General features: G+C 41.0%; 1 protein-coding gene across 5 annotated transcripts in view; it reads right to left on the bottom strand.

The window, feature by feature from the left end:
- Positions 1–22541, bottom strand: part of SIN3A (SIN3 transcription regulator family member A) — a 57906-nt gene that overhangs the window by 11412 nt on the left and 23953 nt on the right. For all 5 annotated transcript variants that reach the window (XM_015243138.3, XM_072950973.1, XM_072950974.1 and 2 more), the window contains exons 4-17: positions 19847–19953; positions 18877–19159; positions 17583–17834; positions 16854–17006; positions 16553–16711; positions 14728–14817; positions 12597–12715; positions 11812–12022; positions 11395–11511; positions 8771–9009; positions 7244–7427; positions 5690–6263; positions 3257–3426; positions 194–367 (exon numbers count right to left, since the gene is read on the bottom strand). In XM_015243138.3, coding sequence (XP_015098624.1) covers positions 194–367; positions 3257–3426; positions 5690–6263; positions 7244–7427; positions 8771–9009; positions 11395–11511; positions 11812–12022; positions 12597–12715; positions 14728–14817; positions 16553–16711; positions 16854–17006; positions 17583–17834; positions 18877–19159; positions 19847–19953 — 2832 coding nt within the window. The remainder of the gene's footprint in view (positions 1–193; positions 368–3256; positions 3427–5689; positions 6264–7243; positions 7428–8770; positions 9010–11394; positions 11512–11811; positions 12023–12596; positions 12716–14727; positions 14818–16552; positions 16712–16853; positions 17007–17582; positions 17835–18876; positions 19160–19846; positions 19954–22541) is intronic.

Genomic DNA, 22541 nt, shown 5'->3' with positions numbered 1-22541 from the left:
TAAAAAGGCAAGAAAGTAACAGATGGCCCATGAGAGACTTTACTTCCACTTTCCCATGTTTTTGTATTTCCTCCAGTGAGTTCATAGGTACTCCAAGGGGTTCCAGGAGTGGAATCACTGACTTTTGGTGGAGAGAGTCTCGACAACTTACACTGTCATCAGTATGGTCCCTGACTGCATCAGTCACTCTCACCTTAAAGCAATTCTCATCTGACATGAGCTGCTCAGCCTTCCTCTGATATGTGGACTCCAGGAGACTCCTCGAAGTCTGTGTGTTCAGCTGGCCTCCAGTGGCCCCATTATTGTTTTCTGCCAGATAAAGGTCAGTCACTTGTACACAGATCTCATCACTCACGATGTGCTGCAGCTGGAATCAAGCAAAGGCAAGTCATCAGGGAACCCAGAAAACAGTTCTCCCTGACATACACGGAAACCTCCTTTGGTGGTTCCAATCACTCAGCTCAAAAAGACAGTTTTGGTTGGTAATTTCAGAAAATTAATCATACAAAACCACTATCTTATTTTCTTAGAGAATAACCAAGCCAAAATCTTCAACCATATCACTGGTTCATGAGTAAAACTATTTAAAAACAAAACCATAGGCAACTCAGGTTAATATGCTGCTTATTTAAAGTTCTAAGGAACTTTAAAACAATTTTTTTTTACATGAAAGAAATTTCCATGGCTTTCTAGTTTTATGTGCTTCTTTACCATTTACAATTTGTTTTCACACATTTTCTCATTTGATCCACACAACTACCCCAGGAAGCAGGCTGGAGAGCGGTGTCCTGTTATGAGACAAACTCACATGTTAGATAAGAAAACTCAGTGTGTGGCCAAGGTGAGGGGAGAGACCTTAGGGAACCATGAAAGCAAGATCCATGTCTATATTCACAGCCTTAGTACCAAGCCTGAAACCAATTAGGCACTGAAGACGTTGTTGCTGAATTCATTGGTCAGGGGCACTTAGCTGCAAGAGCTGAGTTAGAACTTGAAACTACTGGACCCCTAACTTTCTAACACACCTCCTATTTTTCAACATCTGATAATAAAAGTATAGTATTTAAATTATATACCCATTAATTAACTTATTTTCATCACAGGCCAATCAATCATGACTGACTATTGGTAACTCTGGCAACTACCTTATTAAATTATCTGACAGTACAAAGGCGAACCTCTCAGAGACCCGACTCTCACAGGTCATGATGATGTATCTATTGTGAAATAAAAATTCCCTCATGTGAAATATTACCCACTAAAATGCCAGAGAACATGAAAAACAGATACAAGAAGAAAGCAAAATGTTAACTGCAATATCAATGTGTCCATTTTACTTTAAAATTCTCATAACCACTAAGCCATTCTATTTTTAGGGAGATACACTCTTTTTGAAGTGCTAGTAACTATGACAACTACTTATTTTTAACATTTAAAAAAGTCTTAAACGACAAGTATGCGTATGTGTAGATAAATGGACAAAGCACAAGGTCAGAAGGGTGAGTGATTTGATGACGAAAGGAAGGCTAGCAACTGGAGACTGTTAAATTACAGTTAGTCGAGACTATGGATTTTAATGTGACCATTATAATAATGCTTCTGATAACTTGATAATATAAGAGGAAAGCTTAAGATACAGTGTTTTAGTGTTAAAAAAAAAAAAGTATCCAAAGCAAGGTCTCTACCAATAGATACCTCTTCTTTATACCTTCTTGTTAAAGTAGACCATATCGCTGACCCCCCACCACACTCTCCTCTTGGGTATCTTCCCCATCTCTGCCCACCCTGACCCAGTCTTTGGAAAGGGCAGCATTATAAATCCAGGAACAGCTAGGCAACTCCCAACCCCACACCAGGCTGGTCAGATTCTCTCTCCTGCTAATTTGAAATGACACAACATGTATGCATGTTCCACTTGCAGTCAGCAATGAACTCTGGGAGAACACCAAAGAGATAAAGAGAATAAGAGACTTCATGACTCCAGCTGAGGACTTAAGACGAGAAGCGTTAACGTTTGTTTTAAAAACACTGGATTTGGATTTCTGGATGAAACCTGTCTCCGTAGAAAAGACTGGACATTACGTATTATTAACTCAAAATCAATAACCAGGAGCTTCTAGGAAATGGACTGATTATACCTATTGTTTAAAAAGATCAACCTTACAAAAAAGCTGGCCATACTGGACTTTTACACCTGTGCTAGCAGTCTTTCATAAGACTTCACTTCCAACTGTACCAGGAGCAAGCTCTCGTCAGCAGGAACATAAGCACACGGTAACTGGCGTCTATTTCATATAAATCTGGGGGAAATTAACAGGCATTAGTCTCTCAAGTTATGACCACAGCTGACTGTATCCATGTAATGATTTCTGCCAGTTAAGGGAAGGCCTAAAAACTTCAACTTCCACAGAAAAACACTGTCTGCCTGACAATTTTTGTGAAGATGCCAAGATTTAGTTGAGTGAAGCATTATTCCTCGACTTTGAGGAGGCCTATGAGAGGGGTGCAGAGGCAAGCATTCTTCTAAATTCAAGGCAAAAGCATGAGTATTTGCAAAGGGGTCCATGTTTCACCCCAAGAAAGCACTGAGCAACAAACTTCTTTCATAGTAGACTCTAGAATGTTCTTTTTACAAGTTTTCACTTGAAAGAAAGTAGTCCACTAGCAACAGGCTGATCCCTTCGAGTGTTCAGAAGTGGAAGTGACTATTACATGCTATTTGCTATAAAATTATCATTGTTGTAAAGAGCAACATACTGACAAACTGTCAGGGTGCCACAGGAACAAACCACAAAACCAACCACAGATCTAACTCAGGGAACCTCAGATAGCTAGGTGGATAGAGTATTATTAAAGGTGTTATATGAAACCCTTCCTGTAAAAAGAACTTCACATGTTAAATGAGGAAAGTCCACAGAATTACCAACACCTACAGAAGAGGAAAGTGAGCTCATGCCTGGCGGAGGTAAGAGCTGGGAGGGCAGGGCAGGGAGCGGGGGTCAGGACGAACGCTCGGGTCAGAACATCAGGTCTGAGGCAGGCTGACACTGAGCAAAGCACAGGAGCCCGCCACAGGGCTGGAGCACTGCTGCTCTGCCAACAGGAGAGACAGAACATGACACTAACCTCTCCTTCCCCTCCTCAGAACCATGCGTTCAAAAACATCATTACAAGAGAAAACTGCCTTTCCTCTGGCCTGGTCCCCTCTCAGGCGGACTTCCTCCCTCAGCAGCCCTCGCCTCCGCCGCGCTCTCACCTGTCTGACGATGCTCTGGATGAGCTTGTCCATGGTGAAGGCAATGTAGGCATGAATGGTGAACATCTCTCTCAGCGAATCTTCGTACTGTGACGAGTCTATGTTGCCATCCAGCAAGCTCCGCACCATGTCCAGGAAAGCCGGGTAATAATCTTCTACATCAACGTCCACTGTGGGAGAGATGGGACAGGTGAGGCCTTACCCTGCTAAGAAAAGATCAGGAGAGAGGGCAGGGCAAATCCCACAGCCGGCCCAAAGAGCACTTGAAAGAACCAACCCTAGGTATTCAAAACCTACCCACTCGGTCTGCTACAGAGATGAAACCCAACAGGTGGCTACAACCACCAGCACCATCTGTCAAAGGAGAGTGACTCGGCAACTTTAACAGCGGCTTCTACTGCTGCTTGACCACGCCGGAAAGACACTCATCTACAGTACGGCCAGGCTCTGTGTGACAAGAGAGCGAACTATCCCAAGGAAGAAGTTTCTTCAAAAAGTTGCTGGCTCCCTGCTGAGAGAAGACCCTTCTCTCGCAGCCCGTGGAGCACCCCTCACGTGGGTGCTCGTACAGCTATTTCAACGAAGCATAAAGTGCTGAAGAGAGAAGGCAAACAGAGCCCTAGAACAGCACCCTCGGGAGCAGGAAGACAGGAGAGCAAATTAAATCCTCTATGAATAATGAAGTGATCTGCATTTGTCAAAGTCCTTTTGTTTAAAAATGGATTCCCAACATTGTGCTTCACCAACTACATTAAATGATCTGTACTGCTGTGCATGAATCACTTCAACCACCGGCTGGAATCTTATCAGTTGTTACAGAAACATTTGGCAACTAACAGAGTGCACAAGGGAAGGTGAAAGGACTCCGCCTTTAGCTTACTAAAATAAGACCTATTTACATAAAGCTCAAAAACAGGCAAATCCGATCTCCAGTGCTGGCAATCAAGACAGCAGCAGGAGGGGGCTACTGGGAGCCTGGTTATGTTCTGTTTATCGATGCGGGTGCTGGTTACACAGGTGTGTTTGCTTTGTAAAAATTCAGCGAAGCTATACAATTTGGATTTGTACACTTTTCTGTATATGTGCTGCACCTTAATGAAAAAGTTCACTAAAATGAGAACAGAACTTACAAAAAGAACTGTCTTCGACATTTAGTTACCTGTTTGTAAAGTCTGTACAGGGGGAAAAGGGCTAAGAGCAAAAGCTAGTAGTCCGTTTCATATATCTGAAGTGTGATGAACTCATTAAAGACAGGCAAAACAGGACAATAACTGTTTCAAAGAAGCAACTGGCTAGAGTCTCATTACAGAACATCACCTCGTTCAGACCCACAGCCTAGGCACGGGCTGTGCTACTGCTACGGAAAACGCTGTCACGGCAGAACAAAGCTGTGAGTGCAAACCACAGACCTGTGCACACAAGTCATGATGGGTGTGGGGCTCGGCATCACCACTCAAGGACAAACTCTGTAAGCCTCAAAGCAGGTTAAGCCAGTGATCAAGCCAGGATTAGGTCATTTCTGTCTTATTTCTACCCAAGCAGATGGAATCACCACACTGAGGTCTAAAAGTTGTCCCTCTGAAGCCAGGATTAATCAGATAAAGGCTTTCAGAATTAATTCCCAGGTTCATTAGCTCTTCAACAGACAGAAGGCCAGGGTTACACATGGGCTTCTTCCATCAGTAACAGTTAAAAAAAAAAAAAAAAAAGCTAATTTACTCCAAAGATTGGCTACTTCCTAAAGAGCACAGAAGAAAGGCTTCACAAGAAAGGCTTCTGGCTCACAGCTCAAGTACCTAACAACTTATGACCTCAAGAGTCATCCAGAAGTAAGTGGCACAAAATTACCTAGAGCGCTTGGTGACTTCCTTAACCCTCATTCATCTTCCTTTCCCTGCGTTTTCTATCTTCACTTCTGTTCGGTCCATTCTGCTGTCTCAAACCATCTCTTGAATCCCCCTCTCCTTATTCACATCTGTCTCAAGCATTAACAACTATGAACTTACATTCTACCGTGGAGTGGAACCAACTGGGATGCTTTAGTCACTCTGTCCTTTAAAACACTTTGCAATAACCCAGAGACCTGCCGTTTGGGAAACTGATGGTAACTGAAACCCTCTTCCTTGGTGTCCACAGTACCAGCTACTAAGTGTCTATGATCCAAGCAACCACAGGGGATTTCGCATGCTTTTTCCAATTCTCCCAACAACTCCACAAGGCAACAAGTAGCACCTCCATTTTACAAGTAAACAGGTTCAGAGAGTGTAAGTGAGGCCACACAATCAGTAAACTGCAGTGCTAAGATCTGAACCCAGTTAATAAGCTCTAAGGCCTGCCTGTGCTCTATGTATAAAAGAAAGCAATCCCAAGTCTAATTAGGCCTTGAGGTCCCCAACCCCTCGTATCTTCTGTAAACCAACAGTCTAAACTCACTCGGCTCTTTGAGACGCAGCTGGATGGCAGGGCTGTCACTCTTGTCTCGCTTTATGCCAAGCACTTCCCGTTCCCACTCTCTCTCTCGGTTTTCTTCTTCAATTTGCCGTTCAGCTTGGGAACAAATCCGCAACAGCCTCAAGCAGAGAATCTGGTGCAGTCGCATAAAGATATACCAGTTATTATTAACATAGAAGAGGTTGTATACTTCATCCATGCCTCTTAACTTCTGAGCTGCTGTGTTGCTGAACAGTAGCTTGGACTTAGGGGGACTACCCCCGACGCCATTGTGCTTCTTAGCCGCCCCTGTGGCTTCGTCTACATCCATCTCTTCTTCTTCTTCTTCCTCCACATCCGAGAGATCGCCTCTCTGAGCAAAGAGCAGATCTGGAATGAAATGATGCATGATTTGCTTGATTTTATATTTGTCCTCCTTCTGAATGCCTGTCTGCCTCTTCACATGGTGGATAATCAGAGCAGCAGCATCTTCCAGAATCTGTTTGTCTTCATAGGCAAGTGAGAGGTGTGGGCCAACAGGTACACCAGCATTTTCTTCCGTAGCCTGCTCCTGCCTCTAACGGGAGAGAGGGAGACAAAATATTATGTGACATATCTACAGAAACTACAAACAGACCTACGAGACTACATTAGCTGTACATCCTTTATTAACCATAGTGGCCATTATTTTCCAATCCCAAACTTACAGAAACAACAAGGTAATGTGCGAGATGTGGTTTTGTACCAAAATATTGGTACCTTCTAGACAATGAAGAATTACAAGGGACAATGGGACAGAATTGGAACCATCTTTTATAATTTTGGATTAGTATTTATGAAGGATACGATATGAGGTCTAGGATTTACTTTAAAATACTTCTGGGGTGGGAGTCAGGAAGGTGACAGATGTAACAGAACTGGCAAACGAGGGATGATTATTTAAGTTTATGTAGGAGCTCACTTTACCAGCCTCTCCCATTTAGTGTATGTTCAACATTTTCATAATAAACAGTATTTTAAATTTCAAGAGCACATCATTTCTAGAATTCTCAATCACACTGTATTTGTTTCTATCCATCCCCTAAGACTGTGAGCTCAAAGAAAGCAGGATTAGCTTCTTATACATCTCTGTATACTAGCTCCCAGCACTACATACAATCGTGGTAAGGATGGTGAATACACAAGGGTTAGAAAGAGTTGGGGGATCAATAATAAGTATTTTAAGCTGTGGGAAGTTGAGACGGGCTACACAAAGAAGAACATAAGTTAAGAAATATAAGATACCATTTGAGGGAAATAGATGGGGAGAGAAGTAAGAGAGGGAGGCAGTGGGTGTGAACTGAAATCAGGATGACAGACGGGGAAACCAGTAAAACAGCTTAGTGAGGCTTAGATTCAAAAAGGTAGAATCAGGAATAGAAGCCTCTGACAGCTGTGAAGCAAGAACCAGCAAGTCTTGAGGGTCTTACTTTCCTGTAACACAGGTAATTTGCAGGAGTCAAAGCTCTGCACACACAGACCGGACACTTCTCACAGACGCAGAAACCTCCAGCTTACCTCATCATAGATGCTCTCAATCTCGTTGAGTAAACTCTTAGACCTCAGGACCTTGGTGTCATTTTGTTTAAAGTTGATGCCTTGGTGGTCCAGAGATTTCAAGTAGTATTTCTCATTTTGCTCTCTCCACACCTTGTTAAAGCCTCTCTGAGCTTCTCGCCATTCTTCTTCTTTCATCTTCAACCTGGTGGGTGAGGGGTGGAAACAGTAAGACAAGGGAATCCAGATGTGGGAATTTTAAGCTAGGCAGTCACACTGGAATCCTGGACTGGAGTCCTGGCTCTGCCATATAGGACTCTGCTTCCTATCAGTGAAATAGGGCACTGCTCTCGTTCGGGTTTAGAAGTGAGAAACATGGCAGGATTCACTTTATTTCAAAGGTCAAAAGATACAGCAGATTTGTCAAAACTGTTGGCAACTCTGGGATAATTTTATTCAAACCATTCTTGAACTCTGTTATATGAGAAAATTATTCATTCAGGACTTATTTTAGGGAAGTAATTTGTCCCAAAGCCAGAAATCTTGCTGAGAATAGTTATTCTCAAACAGCATTCCACAGAATACCCTAGAAAAAGGGATTTGTTTCCATGGCCAGCTAAATAAAACAAAGTGAAATAAACTTCTTTGCTACAGAACTTCTGAGAACGCTTACTATGCTAATGTAAACACATAAGTCCACGAGCAGAGAACTTGCACAACACTGTTCCCCTGGACACGGTTCAGAAGTTCTGAGAACAACTGATCCCAATACTCCAGAAAAGGAGAGGAGAGGAAAGTCAAAACCAGCACTAGAACTGAAGAATATCCAGAAGAGCCTCCGTCTGAAGGTCAACAGTTAAATGCTACTGGCAAGGAGAGGACTAGCTTGTGCTAGCACTTGAGGGGAAGACCAGGGCAGAACAATCAAATCTGGGCATTTGTGATTGTGCAGCAGATGAGAACCCCTCCCACCAGATACAGAGGGAGGCCCCAGCACTTAGCTGGGGTTCACAGCGTAGTCCAGAGAGCCATGGACTCAGCCTGAGTGCCTGGGGCTCAGCCCTGGCCTCCTCCTGGACGCCTGGCCTTAGTGGGGTACAACAGCCCCTCTACACTTCAGGCTGAAGGTTTGTTAGGAGAAAGAAATAAAACATTCTTAGTAAAAATGGCAAGCAAAGTCTTTTAAAATAACATATATTAATTTTATAAAGACAAAGAGTAATCTTTTTACTTATTAAAAAACAAAGATGTTAGTTAGTAGTGAGTGGCAGGAACGTGGCTGGCTGTTTTCTTCTTTGTTCTTTTCTCTATTTTAAACTATCCCCTCAAACACACAGAGCATTCTGCTGTGGACTTTAAAGGTCTTGTCTATTCCCGGTTACACAGAACCCCATCAGGAAGCTTTACTGTCCTGTGCTCTACCTGATTTTCAGCAACCAGGGTTGGGGGGGAAATGGAAGTCTCATGGGATTACCCAGTCGACAAGGAGAATCTTATCTAATGGGACACTGAATCTGTCAAGTACGAAGGACAAATTCACTCAGGTACCTCTTAAGGACAATTGGGACGGCAATGGAGGGGTTCTTCCTCAGACCATCAATTATGTCAGCTGCTTTATCAGCATATATCCTCTGGAGTGCTTTTCGATGGATGACTTCTGATGTGCCCCCGAGGGTGTTGTCCAAGCGAAATTTGGCTTGTTCTTCAGCAGACAAGCGGGAAAGCTTCTTCTGTATTGCTTCCAGAACCCGGATCGTTGCCAGATTGGTCTCTAAAACTACATCAAGCTAACAAAAAAGACAAAGTGTGCCCAGGACCCAAACCAGAATAGAAAAGCATTCAGGAGTATAAGGTGGAAGTCAAACTCCCTGAATTCGAATCCTGGCTCCGCCATACTACAGCCATATAAAACTCTGTTCCGTATCAGTAAAATAGGAATACCACCACCTACTCTCAAAAGGTGGTTTTCTGGATTTAACAATCCAGTCCACAAAAAGGATTTAGCACAATGCCAGGCCAACAACAAACATCAAGTAAAAGACGGCTAAGTGATAGTTAATACTTCTACATGGCCAGTGTGCTTTACACAGGGCTACTGACCCCCATACCAGAGGGACCTAACAGGACACAACGTTAGACACTTTTTCCTGAACTTCTGTGAATGGCTAAGATTTGTTACAAATGATAACCACCAAAACAATGAAATCCCAAAAAGACCATTTAAGATGATAAATCAGACTCATGAGTAAGGTTTTTCAGGGTTAACTTGAAATGTTTATATATTTAATGGTCTTGTTCCCCATCTAGTAGTAATAAAAGCAGTGACTATCATTCCTTAAGGGCTTCAGTGCTGTATCTGTGGGTAACCATTCAAATTTTTACTAAACTCCAGGCACTTTATTTCTGACAAGGGCCTAGCCTGACCTGGTTAAGGATATGACTAGCAATCTTTGAGTTAACTCTTTTTCTGAGGCTTAACACAAAATTCTCTAAATGAGAAACAGAAAATGAAGTAAATGAGCGGTCTCAAGGGTCTGTGTCCAAATGTCTGAGGAAGTGTTTCCCACATTCTCTAGCTTCAGGACTACGGCAGTCACTGTATCAAGTATTCTAATCCCCCTTTCCCGCAGTTATGGACAAATGATGGGCTGAATTTCCTGGCTCCCTTGTGATTAGACAGGGTCATGTAATGAGTTCTGGCAAATGAGCTGTGAACAGGTGGGCTGAAGTTCTGTTTATTACTTCTAGGCTAGAGCATTTAAAGGTATAAGATCCCTCTGAGCTCTTTTTCCCTCTAATCACTGGCAATGTTTAAGAAGGTGGCATTCTGTCAGCCTGGGTCCCCAAGTAATCCTGATGAGCAGAATTTCCTGCTAAACATCAGTGCACATGCAGTATGATCAAGAAGTGACTCTGTTTTTCAAGCCACTGAGACTTGGGGGCTGTCTGTATTGCAGGAATATTAATCTATCCAATGTATAAAGGAAAGCTCCTTCAAACTAGTCCATCCCACCCAATCCTAAGTGTGCAACACACACACTTCTCATCTTCACTCCTGTAATTGCAAATAAGAAATGAGGCTGGTGCTTCTCATTTGCAGGCATGCCAGTCGAGAATAGGAATATCCTGCCAAAAACAGATGCCAGTCTCTGCTTTCTAACTCATCATCTAACCTTACAAAACACAGGTAAAAAAGAAATGCCTTCTTTAGCTTGATAAAACTTTCCACAGAAGTTAACATCAGTCATGATTGAGTTTTCTGCAAATGGTTGAAGCTCCTCATTAACACTGGGGCAGAGATGGCCAACCACCTGCCAGTGGCCAAGCAACATGTGGCTCTTCATTCAAAACATGCCAGAAACAGCTGAGACAAGCTGGAAGGGGATAAGTGGCAGAGAGCTAAGTCTGTATGAATTTAAAAAGGAGCAAGATATCTCCCCATCCATATGAAAGAGTAGGGCCAGTCAGTTTTATGTAATAAATACATCAAGCAGGATGCACGTAATTTTATTTCTTTAGACACATTTAATATTCCCTTTTTGTTGGTACCAGTGAACTAGACATTTAAAGACACTGGGAGTTCTGAGTCTATTTTCAGTACTCCCACTCCAGGTACAGGGGTTCTCCACCAGCTCATTTCTTCACTCCAGCTCTTCCCTTCCCAACTACTTTACAATAAAGTCCCTAATTCAACCTTCTCTCAAAAGGAGCCAAATCAATATCAGAAATAGGAGAGAATTCCAGTTCTCACAGGAGAGCTGGTTTACTAACCACGTCCAGACACCTGCTAAGAATACACACTTTAAGATAAATGATTTAAAACATCTGTAAGAAAGCCCAATAGGCCTTAAGATACTGATTTTATATGCCATGTAAAACACAATAACCTTTAAAATATTAAAAATTTGAAGGATTATTATTCAGCCATCAATGGATAATTTCAGTTAAAAGGGTTACAGTGGCCTAGATAAGTCATATTTATCATAAAAATATTACTAATATATTTGACAAAGTCATAAAACATGGTAAATACAATAAGCACTTACCACAGAAGAATGTGAGTCTTGGGCTCTTTAGTCTTAAAAGCCAACCCTCCCAGACAGGTATTTAAGGTAACTTCCCATTCTGCATCTCCCGTCTCCCCAAACTTCAAATGATAAAGGAGCTTGTACCTCAAAGCGTTCATCCTCACAACGATAGATGTGTTCCTCATATTGAGTTTTCTTGGAACTAACAAAGGTAGAGTCCTCAGACCAAGAAGGGAACGAAACCCAGGTATCATTTAAAACCTTTTGGTAAAAAAAGAGATATTGAAACAAAAGTGTAACAAAGTTTTCTGGTGATTAAGTGTTTTCAATTGTAAGACAAAACTTTAGAGGAGGGAAGAATCAGTTAACATGACCTTTAGAAAGTTTACAAAAAATATTAAGAAAAAGTTCCTCAATATAGGTGTAAAAATATTTTCTTTTGGTAACAGACAGAAAAGGGCTCTGATTTCCTCATACATAGAAATTCTCGATCCCTGGGTACCACCCCCTTCTGGAGGAGGCTGAGGGTTCAGGGCTGATCCTTTCCCAGGAAGGCCTTACCTCTTTACAGAGAGGAGTCCGTCCTGTACACTTGGGCTGCTGGTAACTCTTTGGTAGGGCTCGATAGCTGGAGCCCAACCGTTTACAGGAGGCGTAATCTATCTCCATGGCAATGCCTTCTGTGGCTCGTTCCTTTGGAAAGGTTTCCAGATGAACAGACTCCTTATAGCCCAGAAAGTTTTTAAACCAATTAAACAATTCAGGGAATTTCCTGAAGAATCAAACCAAAAGCTGGTGAGCAATTAGAAGCCCGATGCAGTTATTCTGAGATATGACTACCTCTATTTGGTGCTGGGTCAGAACTCTGCTAACATTAGACAAACTCCAATGACAATTATGATTTCCTGCCTAAGAAGCTCTACTTTGAATATATGGCTTCTTTTCTTGTAGAGTGCTCTAAAGTCAGTTAAGGTGGTGACAGAAGAATTGCACTGAAACTAGGCAGTAACCAGCCACTCTTCTAATCAAGAACATTGCTTCAAGTTCAGATAATTCTTAGGTTGTCAAAGTCAAGATTCTAGAACCCTAGAAGAGACTGGTCTCTAGAAACATCCAACAGTGGTCAGGAGACCAGGAGATCACTAGTTCTGGCCAGTGCTCTCTCTGCCTATTTTTTCATCTCTAATAGAGTTGAACAAGACTTCCCAGAGGACTCCTCTGACATGGACATTTTATGCGTCAACTGACTTGCCACGATCAAATTCACTTTGCCTATCATATACTCCCACAAACTTTTATTTCACCTCTGTATCATGCATTAGGGTTAAGCCCCTGACTCCACTTACCCCAGGAAAGGAGAGACTAACTGCACAAGCTCAGCCCGAGAGATCACCTCCTGGTTAAAGATAACAAGACAGCGCAGGAAGTTTTCATAGGCCTCTGCACTCCGCAAAGCCTTTCGGACCTTATGGAGACAACCGAGAGAAAAATAGTTCAGTGGGGAATCAAGAGATCCTGGACTACTTTTAAAAGATTGGGGAAATTTGAACTGTTATTTGATGATATTGAATAGTCAATGTTAGTTTTTTAGATGTGATAACGATTATGTCTGAAAAAAAGGTGTCATTTTAAAAGGAAACTTAGTAAAATACTTATATAGATGAAGTAATGTAATACCTGGGATTTGTCTCCAAATAATCTGGGGGGGGGGTGGGGAGAGTACACATGAAACAAGTACACCGGCTAGAATCTGAGAACTGCTGGAGCTGGATGATGGGTGCATGAGGAGTCATTTTACTATTCTCTTTAATTAAACATATGTTTAAATTTTTCCATAATAAACATTTTGAAAATGAGACCCTGGAGTAAATAAGACATTTACCTTCTCACATGCTTGATTCTCTGACCATGACCACACCAGAGTCACCCAAGCTTTTGTTGCCTCTCCTAACAGATGTTTACAGCAAGAATCTTTGTCAACATTGTTCTCAACTCTGGTAATTTTGAATAATGATCTTTTTAAATAAGATACTTTTGCCCTCTGACCTGATTGTTTTCCTTCCTCCATTTATAATATCGAGCATTTTAAATCCAAAAAACCTAAAAATGTTCAACAGCATAGAAAAAGTAAAGATAGCTGGGCTAGATGAGCAATCTGGAGTTTCAACTTCAAAAGTATATATTTAGCATTGTAGGGATTATAGACCTTCACTCACCAAACCAAGTGGTTTATCAAAATCCCTTCTCCAGGTTCCCATATACTTTTTGTAACTATCAGTCAGTAGACACTATATGGAATATATACTTTCAAAGCAAAGGACGAAACAGCATTGCACTTTTTGTGCTAGATACCATATTTACTTTTAATTTTTGTTAGCTTTCAAACATATACAAAAGTATAAAGAATAGTCTAATGAATCCCATGTACTCACCCAGTCTCAATGTAAATTTGTTTCATCTATACCCATTTCCCCCACCACTGAATTTTAAAGCAAATTCCAGACATTTCATCTATACACACTTCAGTATGTATCTCTAAGAAATAAGCACTTCAAGAACAACAACAACAAATACCACCATTCTTTAAAAAATTAATTTATTCAGCCCCCTTTCCCCCATCTTTTCCTTGCCATTTGTTGTGATCTGGACTTCTACATTTGCCTCAAAAGCACCAAGTGCCCAGGCAGCCCTCACACATAGTGCAAGTCAGAGCCAGGGACGCTTTAACTGTTTTGCAGGACAGATTACACAGGCACAGTAGATCAGAGAGAAATCAGGAGGCACCAATCACGGAGATGCTAAATCATTTACCCTTCTGCAAAAACCCAGAGAAGCAAGACAGGTAAGTCACACCAGATCAGTCCAGGCTGGTTCCTGCCAGTGAGCAATCTGACATTTGCCAGGTACTGTGATGAAAGCAGTCTGCTAATCAAGTTGACTCTAAAGAGGAAGTCAGACTCACACAATACTGTTTACACCAGTAATCGCAACTCTGGCTGCTCATTACAATCACCTGGGGAGCTATGAAAACACACTATTAAATCAGAATCCCACGAAATCTATACATGATACCACAAATAACTGTCGCAAGCAATTAGGTTACAAGTCATCTTAAGTCCTCAACTTAAGTCTTAAGTCAGATGCACTGACATACCCCATGACACAGACCTGGATATTTGTAACAGGGGGCTCCAAATATCTTTTGAGAGTAATATGAGTTTTAAAAAGCTTTCTTCCACCATGGCAAATGCTGTGTTTTGTTGTAAACTACTTCACAAAATCAAAGCAGACAATGCTATCATTTCTCTAGCTGTGCTAGTGGTCCTCATAGACTGAAAGGACTTATAATTTGGAAATTATGTCAAAGTAGAAAGTCCAAATCAGCTTGATGCCTCTAAAACAAAATCTTCTTGGGTACAGGGTGATTTTCTTTGGGCATTAATAGCAGATATTAAATCCAATTTACTCAGTACTCACCTTATCAAAAAATAACGATTCTGTTCCTACACCATGCTTGCTGGCATCTGCCATAGAAGAATCCTTTAGGCTGAGTAATTTGGGTTTCTTCTGCAAAAAAGGAAAAATACAAACACATAAGATTCAAAGAGTGGGTTTCTCTGAGTTTCATTTTCATCTCTGTTCAATGGTTCCTTCACTGACCACCACTGATTAATAATTTGTAACAAATGAGAGAATTCAGGTCACTAACTTGCTGTACATCCTGCAAGATTTCCACCTAAGAAAGTCTCTATTTCATACTGCTTGTCAGTTTTTTCCCAAAGGTTTACAGAGAATTCTACTCTCCAAATATGCTCTCTCTGAGTGGTCATGGCGTTACTGTGATGTTAGAATTAATATCCTTACTCTTCCCATGGGCCAAAAGTAACTTTATTTGGAACCTAATGCCACTGACTTGTCCTCCTAGCTGTGGGGGTAGAAGAGGCTGTAAGAAGAGCTGGAGTACATAGAAAGCAATCTTTTACCTTTAACTTTAAAAATTCATGAAAAAAGCAGTTTATCTTCCTAACAGAAGGAGTCACTACCTTGTCAGCAGTATCCACTCAGACCGGCTTAAGATTGCTCTTTCAAAGAGAACGAATGTGCCACGATATAACTATCAGGAAAAAAATTTACTTTAAAAAGGCCACCTCTCAACCATCTGTGAAGAAATGCACAAGCTCTCGGAGAAGCAGCACATTTACCTTTGCCGCCCTGGAGGACACTCTCCTAGGAGCCACAGCCTCTGCTCGCACTGCCTCGGGAGAAGGGAGACAGGGGATTCTAATCTCCCAATCAGTGTCCCCACCTGCAGGTGATCAGTGTGGGAGGAGGCCAAGATGGGGGTGTATCTGCTGACCGGATCCTTGCTGCTCATAGAACTAACACTTCTTACTAAAGTGAAGACATAGAAACTATTACTATGTTCAGCTTGCTTTCAAAAGGAGAAACCATTATAAACACTGAAGAACAGCTCTTCAATAGTTCTTCAGAAGGGTCAGTAACACTAACAGGTCAGATTTTGTGGTTATTTGCTTGCTTACCAGTCACTTCTTACTATTAGAATTCCACAGGCCCTTGTTGTTCATTAATTAAATTCTGCAGACATCTATCTCTTCAATGCTACAGACACAGCTCTAGAATTCACTGAATAATCAGTACATGCACCCAGCCCGCTCCCCAGCACAGCTGCACCACCTCAAAGAGGAGAGGAGCAGGCTCACCTTTCTGCAGGCAGACCAGCAGTAGTTGCTGTAACAAGAAGCATCACGTGATGGGTCACTAACAAGAGTTTAAGACCTCCCCCTGCTACAGCCCAAAGGTCCTTCCTTGGAGATTAAGATGATATAGATAAGATCTGGCAACCCAACAAAGAACTTTGGGCAGAATAGGCCTCTAGACCAAAGAGATCCCACAAAGCACATGCACTTTACTCACAAGAGGACCTCAGAGACCACTGACTTATTTCAGAAACAATTAACAAGCTTAATAATCATCCTTCTTGGCATAAAGCAGGTTTAAGGCATCAAATCAAGAAAGGAAAAATTAAGTCTCAGAAACCCTTGGCAGGAAAGAAACAAACAAAAATAGATGACAGCTAACAGCAAATAAGAGAGAAAGTATAAAGAAAACCAGTAAGAGCTCAAAAGAGCAGAGTAATCCAAGCAATTGGTGGTATTTAACATTCTTTCCCAAAGCCTTTTAAGCTTTGCATTTAGTTTCTGTGACACACACAGTCAGCCCTTGAGTACTTGTCCGCTAGAATTGCTCCTGAAAGTCAAAATGAGCAGCTGCCCATTCTCACCTTCACCGGAGGGGTGGCTCCCGTCCCAGAGTGCCTGCGGACCTGGCAGCCATTCTGGCTGGGCCTCTGCGGCTTGTTGTTCAGTTGAGGCTTCTTCACAGTGCCTCCATGGTCATTTCGCACAGAATCGACCTTCTCAGCAGTTGTTTTGCTTAAAAGCTAATTAAGACACATGAAAGAGATTAATGCTCTTATCAAAACAAATAAGTATCATTTAGAGCAAGTCTTCTTCTGGTTCCAGCTTCCTAACTTATCCAAGTTAACCACTCTCAATAGTGTAGTTCTTCTAGATAAAACTTACCACAGAGCTGTTGGCATCTGGTAGGAACTGTCCAAACTCAGACAACAGATCTTCCTGATTTTTAAAAAGACGAGCCACCTGGGCATACACCTCCTGCTCAGTCAATGCTGGAGTGTAGTTTCCTCCAGCTTCCTTGGCATTTCGCTGCTCTTTCTGACAGGAAATTGCAAATAGGAAGAGACCATATTAGAGAGGGCCACTGTTGTGAATGACTCACTTGTGCACACTTTCTGAGATGTCTGATAGGAGCTTTGTATGTTATCTACTTGGGCTGCACTTAAGAGGAAAATGTACATTCTTAGCACCTGTTTAGACTTCAAGCTTTTAAGTTGAGAAAAGAGTGGAAGATGATGGCTGACAATTCCTTTTAAAACCAGGGTAGTGTATGTGAATGTTCAGGGTACCACTACCAACTGACAAAACACAAAACATTAAAGAAATTTCTCCTTCTTCTGTAGATTACCTCTACTACACAAATCATTCTTTAAACTTTTCAGATAAATAAGCACTCATTCCACAGAGAGTGACTAAAAATTCTGACTAGCTGCTATAAGGCAATTAAACTCAAGCAAATAAAACTGGCTTTTATAAACACACATCACAAATTTCTTCTAACTGCTTAATTTCCCGTAAAAATTAGTGGACACAGAATGGTTATTTGAGTTCTTCTCAGAGTAGATGTGCCCAGGGTGACCTGGTTAAGACAGGCTGAAAGGGCAACTGTCTTACCTGATATGTGTGCAAGATCTCCAGGAACGCTTTGTAGATGTCTGGTTGGCCCTGGAACCTGTTCTTGATCTTATTAACATAGTTGATGGCATGATTAAATTCCACAGGCTGATTGTTCTGCAAGGGCGGGGCTGTTCCCAACGAGATTGTCACTGGTGTATGAGGCTGGACAGGTGGAGAACGTGGGGATGCGTATGGTGGGAGTGGGGGGGTCTGCTGACTGGCTGGAGGATGTGCTTGTAGTTGGGAAGGCTAGAAAGAAAAAAGTCTTTATTCTCCTCAGGAACACAGATGGTTTAACATAGGAAAGAAAAGTTCAAGCTAAAGAGAAACAAGGTGTCTGTTCAACTAATACATCCTTTATTCACTCTGGCCAGGCTATTGCAGCCCAACTCAGATCACACTGGGTAGGGGCGGGAAGTGTAGAGGTTTTCACACATTCTAATACAAAAATTTCAGTCTCAAAATTTCTAAATACAACCTTAGAAGTGGGCTACATTTCCAATTACAGGGAAGAATTTTTCATATGCAATTTTTAAGCTCACTAGCTCAACAGGTGCAAACAGAATAGGAAAAAATTCATTCTACACAGATCTTTAATGTCAAAAAAGACAAATCAATTGTTGCACTAACTCCACATAAAAAAAGCTTTCTAAACCAGCTCTGCCCAACAGAACTCTCTGAGATGATGGAAATGTTCTTTATTTGCACTACCCTGTACGATAGCCACTAGCCACATGAAGCTGTGGAACACTTGAAATGTAGCTAGTGCTACTGAAAAACTGAATTTATTTTAATCAAGTTAAATTTAAATATAACCATACGTGGCTAGTGGCTACCATGTGAGTACAGTTCTCGACCAGGAACACACCATCATCATCATCAATAGGGCCTTCTACTTAGCTCGATGTGAACTAATCTGGTAAACGGAGTGACTTCTGTAAAACGATGACCATGTGGGCAACAATGTAATCTGATCATAAGATGACCATTTCTGCCTGTGCTGTCCAAGTACTACTACATGAAGTCGCCATCTGCTGGGATGATCATGGGTTCAATAAGCAGTAGCTGGGGGCAAAAGAGTTCTTTTGGTTGCTGCTGTGTTGATTTAAACAGATACCTAAATATGTGGTAATGTAAACGTGAGCCACTTTATAGGGATGTGACTACTGCATCTTCTCTGATGAAATTCTAACTTGGGTATCTATCCAAGTCTTATACGAAGGGAAAGTGTCAAAGGATGGTGCTTTCTAGGGATGCATTTCACACGATGCAAAGTTTTTCAAGTGCTCACCTTGCTGACTTTGGCAGGTGGGGGCTGAGGAGCTTGCTGGGCAGGAGCTGGGGCTGACTGGGCTGAAGGCTGGGAAGGATGTTGGGGTGGTGGTTGAGGCTGGGGCTGGATGCCATGGGTGGGGATCTGATGAACCTGGCCAGGAGTTGTCACATTCACCATGTCATTGGTTTGCACCTCAATCTTGTAGCCAGGAGGCAAGAAGGTATTGAAGCCCATGATCAGGTCAGGGTGGCCTTTGAACAGCTGGGACACACGACTAATCACTCCTGGAGTGTCAATGCTGATTAAAAACAAACAAAAAAAAAAAACAAGTATTAAAGTGGTAAGCTTGACAAACCCCTTGGTAAGAAAAAAATTCACATTCCACTCGGCTGTCTATACAATAAAATAAAAGTCAACCTGAATATTACAAAATTAATGACAAAGAACTCTGACATTCCAAAGCCATTTAGTTTGTATTCTAAGAGGCTTGGTTACAATTTTGAACAAAATATACATTCATGGATGGTAACAGTCCTATCAAGCTGATACTCTGATGGTAAGTCTAAAACTGTGATTCCCATGCAAGATTCAACCTCTGATACACGAGTATATATTATTACATATTTACACTATTCAGAGGAGATAGTCTTTTGTAATAGTAAACCACGTGAGAATATTAATGTATCTTAAATCAATCCAAAGAGCAAGTAGCCTAATTATTACCAATTTACTTGACTGACTGAGATGAAGTACTAAGAAAAATTTCAGTTAAGAAAAATTTTAGGTAAGAAAAATTTACCAATATGGAGAAAACAAAGGCCTTCCATTTTCAAAAATAAAGCAATTATAAAAATATGACCCTGAAAACTAAACGCCCCAAAGGGAGCAACCGTTTATCTTTCAGCAGATGAGAATAAGCTATATCCTCCCTCCAAAATCAACATTACAAACACAAAGCTTGAGAACAAGCACACGTATCTTTTACCTCTGAGATTTAAATTCCTTCATGATGTCGAGGAAATCGTTGTAGACCTGAGGCTGGCTACCAAACTGCAGCTTCACCTGGTCAAGATAGGACAGTGCATCCTCCACCTATGGCAGAGATAAATCTCAAGGTTATAAAAACAAAAAAGCCAAAAATTATTTTTAAAAAATGATTTATGCCTCAATACAATTAACATACTTAGTAAAATAGAAATATATAGTAAATATACATAAAAGTATTAAAAATTAGTATGGGTGTCAGTAATAAAACAAGCTTAAGATAAAATCAAATCCTAAACTCTGTAGCCTGGCTTTGGAAAATTTTGGATAGTAGAATCTCATTAATACATCACTTATTTGTTCATGTGTTCATTTCACAAATATCTACTAAGCTACAACGTGCCATGCCAGGCCCAATGTGAGGTACCAAGGAGTCAAAGACAAATAAGCCACAGTCTCTGTTCTACAGAAGTTCACTCGCATCTATTTGGGAATCATAAACCAGTGGGGTAAGTGGGCAATCACTGAACGCCCAGGGAGCACATGGGAAGGGCACCCCCACACACATACTAAAAAAAATGCCAGGGGGACATAAGAGACAGCTTCCTTCAGAAGTGGTGTCTAAACTGAGCCATAAGGATGAGTACAAGTTAGCAAAAGGAAGACCCGTGATGAAAGTCAGAGGAAGCAGCGTGGGCAAAATCCCAGACAGGACACCATCTGGCACATTTGGAAAACTGAAAACAGTTTAGTTTGGCTGGAGGATTTGTGGTGAAAAGGAGGAATGGTGGTATTAGAGACAAGAGATTAGACAGGAGAGGAAGTAGGACCTAGATCCTGAAAGACCTTGTAAATCTTGTTAAAAAAGCAATGAAAATTTTTGTCTTCTGCATTTTAGTGCACTCAATTTGGCTACAGTGTTGAGAACAAATTGGTGCAAGGGCAGAATAGATCAAAAGGAGGTAGAAAAATCTGTTAAGCTATATGGCTAACTTATGTGTGAACAGTAATGGCTTGAATGATAGTACAGACCAAAGGGAAAGAGAAAACTGGAGAGATTCAAGAGCTTTTTAGGAGGTAGAAGTGATAGGGCTTGGGGACTGACTGCACATGGGAATTAAGGGAGAGGGAGCATTCACTAAATTATAAATTATTTGGGCATTCACAACTAGGAGACAGTCTGAAGGGCTAGAAAGTTATGAGTCTGATTTAGGGCAACATCATTTTAACTCAGGAGACATCCAACAGAAGTGCCTACTTGGTGCTTCCTACATACTCTGGGATTATTTTAAATTACACAAAATATCATATTTCGAAGAAAGTTTCATATGTAGACATCTGATTCGATAAGCCCTACTCATAATATACTGTGAAATAGAAAACTTATGTTCAAGTAAACCATTAAATGGTATTTCATGAGTTGCCCAAATTTCCATTATGGTCATGGTTAATCAGAGCATTTCAGTATTGGTGGAGCACAGAGTGTATACTTAGTCAATAACCACTCATTTGATGGTTAGTCTTCCTGTACTTTACAAATAATATGACAATTTCTGTTGAAATTCAATGACCTATTTAACTCATATTCAGAATTTTCCTCATTAATGACCAAGTTGATGGAACTTAAAACTCATTAAGTTTTGCAAAGGGAAGAAAGACTTCAGAAGATAGTTAAGAATAGCATTCACAATCACATGACAAAAGAGGAGTTATCAAAAGTAATAAACATACAAAAAATTAAAAACAAAAACAAGCACTCTATGGTATAATATAATTCATACATTAAACAGAGAGAGAGAGAAAGTGCAGAACCGGAAGGAAGGAAATTATATGCGATGTATGTGTTTGGAAGGAAAAGGTACAGGTTTGAATAAACCACTATTTAAACATTACTTATAAAATAACACTGTGCTTAAAAAACCCAGCGTGACACTCGCACTATAAATGAGATACCTGTGTAAGAATGGTGAGGAAATCCTCTCGTTACCTCAAGTACAGTACAACTCTTCTTAAAAGCATGTATACAGTTCTAGGAACCACAATTTAGAAAACAACAACTTGGAACTAGTCATTTAAAAGCTACAGATTTAAGGAGGCACTTGGGGAGACCCTTAGACTCTGCTGATGCATTTTCTTGCCTTACTTCAATAGGCATTTACTATTAAGGTCCCTAACCTCTTGAAGTTCACAAGTTTGTTGGGGAGACAAACACAAACAACTGTAAAGAGAACTTGCTAAATAAATATGTGCCAAGTATCTGTGCTGCGGCATTCAGCAAGTAATTAAATCACACCAAACATGCCTCAAATTATTCAAATCTTCCTTGTCATCAATCTGCCAAAGACAAAAAAGAAAAGTATAGACAAGGTTGACGCTTGAAATAAACTAAGCATTCTCACTGAACACTTCCTTATTATGGAATATAAATGGTTTATTAAAGTCGATTCAAATGCTTGTAAAGCATTTTAAGACTAATCTAAAAAACGGCAAGCAACGTGGGAATACTGAGTGAAATTACATGGAGGCACAAGAAAGCATTTTACCTGTTCTCATTAGAAAGGAAATTCAGCACGTTATTGTGTCCAGGAATCACATTCAAGAGCTTGTAACTAAAAGGACAGAGCAAGAAATCCTAACTCTACCTGTGACTCACTCTATAACCCCAACTCCAAAGCCCTTTCTTGCTTCCTTGACAG

Source organism: Vicugna pacos, chromosome 27, assembly GCF_048564905.1.
Source record: "Vicugna pacos chromosome 27, VicPac4, whole genome shotgun sequence".
Classification (NCBI taxonomy): Eukaryota; Metazoa; Chordata; class Mammalia; order Artiodactyla; family Camelidae; genus Vicugna; species Vicugna pacos.
The sequence above is the reverse complement of the archived record's forward strand: the minus strand, read 5'-3'. Positions and strand labels throughout refer to the sequence as shown.